The sequence below is a fragment of the Neovison vison genome, chromosome 4, assembly GCF_020171115.1.
Source record: "Neovison vison isolate M4711 chromosome 4, ASM_NN_V1, whole genome shotgun sequence".
NCBI lineage: Eukaryota > Metazoa > Chordata > Mammalia > Carnivora > Mustelidae > Neogale > Neogale vison.
Window position 1 is genome coordinate 77,865,754 of NC_058094.1, and position 6,000 is coordinate 77,871,753.

Genomic DNA, 6,000 nt, shown 5'->3' on the forward strand with positions numbered 1-6,000 from the left:
CAAAGAGATTACAAGGAGAGGGTATGGATGTTTACGTGAGTATGTTCAGCCTCCCTCATTGGCTTTTGTAGTAATAGCTACGAACCAGAGAATCCTGAAGTGGCAACTTCAGCGGCTCGAGTTCTGCAGTGTTTAGGGGTATTGACTGTCCTCGTAGCGCATGTTAAGTTAAAGCGTGTCCGTTAGCAGGGAGCCAGCCGGTTTTAGCATAGCAGCTTAGCTTCCATTTGAAAAGTGACTCCCTGCCATTTGTGTCATGATACTGACAGAATATGTCTGTGTTTCAAGGCATATGGCTACCCATTCTCCTGAGAAAACCCACAAGTGTAATTATTGTGAGAAAATGTTTCACCGGAAAGATCACCTGAAGAATCACCTCCATACGCATGACCCCAACAAAGAGACGTTTAAGTGTGAAGAGTGTGGCAAGAACTACAACACCAAGCTCGGCTTCAAGCGTCACCTGGCCTTGCATGCCGCGACGAGCGGCGACCTCACCTGCAAGGTCTGCCTGCAGACTTTCGAGAGCACGGGAGTGCTGCTGGAGCACCTTAAATCACACGCCGGCAAGTCGTCCGGCGGGGTGAAAGAGAAAAAGCACCAGTGCGAGCATTGCGATCGCCGCTTCTACACCCGGAAGGATGTCCGGAGACACATGGTGGTGCACACGGGAAGGAAGGACTTCCTCTGTCAGTATTGTGCACAGAGATTTGGGCGGAAGGATCACCTGACTCGACACATGAAGAAGAGTCACAATCAAGAACTTCTGAAAGTCAAAACCGAACCGGTGGACTTTCTGGATCCATTCACCTGCAACGTTTCTGTGCCTATAAAAGATGAGCTCCTCCCGGTGATGTCCTTACCTTCCAGCGAACTGTTGTCAAAGCCATTCACAAACACTCTGCAGTTAAACCTCTATAACACTCCGTTTCAGTCCATGCAGAGCTCGGGACCTGCCCACCAAATGATCACGACTTTACCTTTGGGAATGACGTGCCCAATAGAGATGGACGCTGTCCATCCTTCTCACCACCTTTCTTTCAAATACCCGTTCAGTTCTACCTCATATGCCATTTCTATTCCTGAAAAAGAACAGCCACTAAAGGGGGAGATTGAGAGTTATTTGATGGAGCTGCAAGGTGGCGGGCCTTCCTCATCCCAGGATTCCCAAGCATCATCATCTAAACTAGGGTTGGATCCTCAGGTCGGGTCCCTGGATGATGGTGCAGGGGACCTCTCCCTGTCAAAAAGCTCTATTTCTATCAGCGACCCCCTAAATACGCCTGCCTTGGATTTTTCCCAGTTGTTTAATTTCATACCCCTCAATGGCCCTCCCTATAATCCTATCTCAGTGGGGAGCCTCGGAATGAGCTATTCCCAAGAGGAGGCACATTCTTCTGTGTCTCAGCTGCCCCCGCAGACACAGGATCTTCAGGATCCTGCAAACACTCTAGGTCTCGGCTCCCTGCACTCCCTGTCAGCAGCGTTCACCAGTAGTTTCAGCACCAGCACCACACTGCCACGTTTCCATCAAGCTTTTCAGTAGGCGGCCCAGACGTGGACTGACCACGGAAACCTATGTGTAGCCCTGCCTTAGAGGACCATTTTTATTTTAGTGCCTACTTTAAAACCGCATAAAAACTTCTGCTTTTGTACAGTACCAATTTTCATTAAGCCAGTATGAAATAGAAACAAGCTTTATAAATGAGCTTTGGAACCATTTGCGTTCAGTTATGTTTACCTGGGTATTTTGTCCACACTCACTGCCAATTGTCATATTTTAAGATGCTTTTTCCTCTAGGAAAGCCATTATTAGCAGTAAAGTCTTACGAGTCCCACATTCAAATTGCTTTGAGATCTTAAAATTTTCAGTTCTTTCCAGTAACAGTGGCTCTAGCTTTTGACATTTGTCTCATTAAAGATGTTTGCAACAGAATGTACATTTTCTAAAATGTATATGAATAACCTGAGAGTTTTTACATTTTTACTACTCTCTAAATGGATTCATAAGCAAATGTTTTCAGATGAATTCAGAATCCAGTCTGGGGAGATAATAGATGTTTCTTAGATATACCATAATTTCAGGTCAGTATATTTTGAAGACTTTGCTGTTGTCTGGCTCAAGTATTTGCCGTCTATATTATGCACATACAAGGAAAACAAAACCTAAACACAAAGCACCAGTATTTATAGCAAAAAAGAGACTCCTGGTGAGGTGACACGCATTCCATGTTACTCCGTAGCTGGCCTTAAACTTGTATGCAGGATGTTTTGCCACATTGCAAAGTCGCTCTTTCCAGTTTAATAGTGCTCATTGTGTTACAGCATCCGAGTCTTCAGAGTCAGTGTATGCCTAGATCTCTTTAATCATTTCCGCCTTTCATGGCCAAAGGGTGGGTCAGGTGCAGCCAGCAATTCTGTTTTAGTTGTCAGTCCACAGTTCAGAATCGAAAGCCATTGTGGAACCACAGATGTCAGGGGTGTTTATCCCAGAGTGGACTGTCTCTTCTTCTGTGGCGTGATAGTCTCCTAAGAAGATAGATGTGAAGCCCTTGGTTCTTGGGAACCTGTCTAGGGACCCTGTCCCTTGTTGCCAGGGTTGGAAACTAGACTCTTGAGGAGTAAAGGAAAAGCATATCGCTCACATCACTTCTTGCTGAATTTAATACAGTTTTCTTTCCCATAAGAGCCAAAAGCAGAAAACAAAACAGCCCTACCCCCCATGGTATCTTTCTTATTCAGTGTTGAGTTATCTTTCCTTGCTATTTTCAGATGGAGACTTTAAAATTAAATGCATTAGAAAGCTATTTGAGGAATGGGCACAAAGTTTTAAGCAACTAAAAATATATACAGTAAAACCCCACTTTTACACGTCTCTGGGAAATTGGGGGAGAGCTGCAAATCCGTTAAATTTCTGGGGGGGGAGAAAACTAAAGCAGAATAAGCACTGTCTTAGGTAATGTGAAAATAACAATTAAGAATATTATGTTCACTGAATAAAGTAGTTATTGTGGGCTTTCCTCATATTAGACAACCACCATAACCTTTTTGAAGGTCAAATTGTACTTTTCTAAATATTGGTTGGGACATCAGCCTACGAAACATATCTATTAAGCACTTATTTTGGGACCCTGTCTTTTGGGGTGGGTATGAAGGGGAAGGTTTATAAAAGAGTATATATCTCTTAAAAAAGGAAAAAAAAAAAAGAAAAAATATTTGAGCACTCATTAGCCCTATACGGAAGCTTTTTATTTCATTTGTAGGGCCAATTATCACTGCAGATTGTGATGTTTACCAAGAATTTCTAAAAATGAGTGCAGATTACTGAATATAATACATTATTTAAAATATTTGGGGGTAGTATAATTTGTGGAGAAATGTAAATTGTAATAATGTAAATGGGGGTTTCACTATATATATTATACATACACACACACACACACACATATATCGCACTTCATAGAATCAGAGTTGCTCTCTTAAGGGAGCTTTGGCTCCTGATATTTTATCATGCTCCTATTTTTTTTTTAATTCTAGGAGCAGTAGTTTTTATACTTATGTATTTAAATTTTATTATAAAAAATACATTTTATTAAAAAAAAGTGTGTTCCAAAGGCATTAAAATTATATATGTTTTAATAAGGAAATACATTTAAAATTTTTCAAACTGCTCCTAAGCTTTTGATTAGGAGAATATTTGCTCTGAAAGTAGACTTTTAGCTCTGCTTTATTACTGCTTCCTTTAGTTTCTATGAAACAGATTGCTTACTTAAATCATTAGTTGAATGATTAGTGTTCAATATTGCTTTAATCACCATTTTTAAAAAAAGGAAAAAAATTGGTGACAGAGCACAAATAAATAGAAAATGTACTTTTACACAGAAGTCACAAATACAAGTGTGGAAGCACTACTTTGTCTAAAATTTGCTTAAGGAAAAGTCAAATTAATGACCTGAGACGTTGACCTTAGCAGGCTGTATTTCACTGCTAATAAACAACTAAAAAAGGGAGTACCAGGATTTATACAGTAAGACATTTTGGAAATGGGGAATGGCGCCATATATGTATGTATATTTTTAACCTAATTCTCGCCCTGCATGGAATTCAGATACATGGAGGCATGTCTTTTAGAGCACCAGGGCGAACGTTGTAGTCTTAATTTTCATGTGAACACCTCTTTGCCTGTTGCCACCTCATAGACTTGAGACACATGCGAGGAAGAGGGAATTCAGCTTGTGTTTTTCACATTGACTATACTGGTCACTAAACCCTTTTTGAGATTATTTCTGTTAAACATGAGGCAGATTCATTTATTTTAATTGCGCAGTGATTTAACAAGGATGTAACTCAGAACTGGCTCTTTTTTTTTTTTTTTCTAGAAAAAAAATTGACATTTGTTTTTACATCAACTGGATGTGATTAAAAGTAATTACTGCCAATGCTGTCTTCATTCTCCCCATGGCCAGAATCATCATCTTTGAAATTTCTAGTAGTGCCTTCACTTGGTTAAAAAAAAAAGGGGGGGGGATTATCATTAAGCAAAAATATTTCAGTTTAGAATTTGGACCTCAGACAAGATATTGAACCTCATTCAGTCTGAACTTCCACACATGTGTACGAATTCAATCACCAGACACAGAAGCATGAGTGTGGAAGGGTCTCAGCACTGTAAGCAATATTACCCGCTGATGTATGCAAATATCATCTTTATAGTTACTGGTCACTGTTAAAACTCACATTTTAAAAGCTATTACCAAGTACAGTTTTCAGAAACTTCAGTTGTCCTGGCTGATCACACACCACTCTTTGTGCGACTTTTTAATTTCACTTAGTGTTTTTTCCAAGCTATGTATTTTTGCCTATTTGTTGCTTGTGCTTTATTATTCTTAGTCATTTGTGGAATATAGTGATATATTGTGTTAATTTGGACAGTAGCGGTTTTTAAAAACCATATACTGACTGAAACATGAGCCAGAGCTGATTGCTTTATTAAGCTAATAATGAATGTTAAAGAGTACATATTTCAGGATCATTCATCTAGTAAGCAATACACATATATAGGCCAATATTTTTTTAAAAAATAGAGCTTGGTCAACCTCTATACTACACATATTACAAGATATAGCACTTTCAAAACGAATCTAAACCTTTACAGAAACTTTCTTATAGGTTATGCCTTTTATTTTAAGACTTATTATAATTTGTTTCAAGTGCCATTAGATGATATATATGTAGGCCTTTGATATATAATGCTTTGTGTTCAAAAATGGTAGATGTATTTTAAACAGGTACATTTTTACAGTGTTTTCTTATCAATTTGCTATATTGCACAGAATCAGTGTGTGTCTTTTCATAAGGTTTTACAATGGTTTATTTTTTTACAAGGTTTACGTGTTTCAAAACACACTGTCTTCCCAGTTTGTAAATTAAAAAATACCAGTTCACCCAAGTTGCTTCTAGCCTACTGAGATCCATGTGACATTGGAGGAGGTCTTTTAAATGTCAAGTATTCCTCATTAGCAATAGCGGACTGTTATCTCTGCCAAATAGTGCCTAAGTTGACCTTGTCTTATTTGTTCTCACACTGTGTCAGCAGCCGTGTCTACAGCACAGATAGTCTGCTGTGATTCCATAGATCCATGAAAGTCACCTTGTGTAGTTTTGTGCTAGAAACCCATACGGAGTGCCTTTTGGATCACATAAACTGATACCACCTGCGTTGGTAAAGGCATACATAGATCATCACCCTTAGGCCCTTCTCCGTTACCAACCCTTTGAGGATGGAAAGGCAGTGTCTTTTGATAAGTTTATCTTGCTCTAGAAACGACAGAACTATTGCTAATGTTTGAAACACTTCCTTGTATAAGCTTCAGTGGTACAGATGAACCAGAATGAATGTTTATCTTCTCAGAAACACTCCTTCAATATTATGTTGGATCATGCTGCTAATGGAACTTGGGATACAACTCTTCATGGTGCTACAAACGTCTCTGTCTTGTT

General features: G+C 39.2%; 1 protein-coding gene across 4 annotated transcripts in view; it reads left to right on the forward strand.

Moving 5' to 3' along the window:
* The window catches only part of PLAG1 (PLAG1 zinc finger), a 48,122-nt gene extending 44,696 nt beyond the window's left edge, over positions 1-3,426 (forward strand). For all 4 annotated transcript variants that reach the window (XM_044245568.1, XM_044245570.1, XM_044245569.1 and 1 more), the window contains one exon: positions 289-3,426. In XM_044245568.1, the coding sequence (XP_044101503.1) occupies positions 289-1,546 (1,258 nt within the window). In that variant the 3' untranslated portion in view covers positions 1,547-3,426. The remainder of the gene's footprint in view (positions 1-288) is intronic.
* Positions 3,427-6,000: the final 2,574 nt, after the last annotated feature.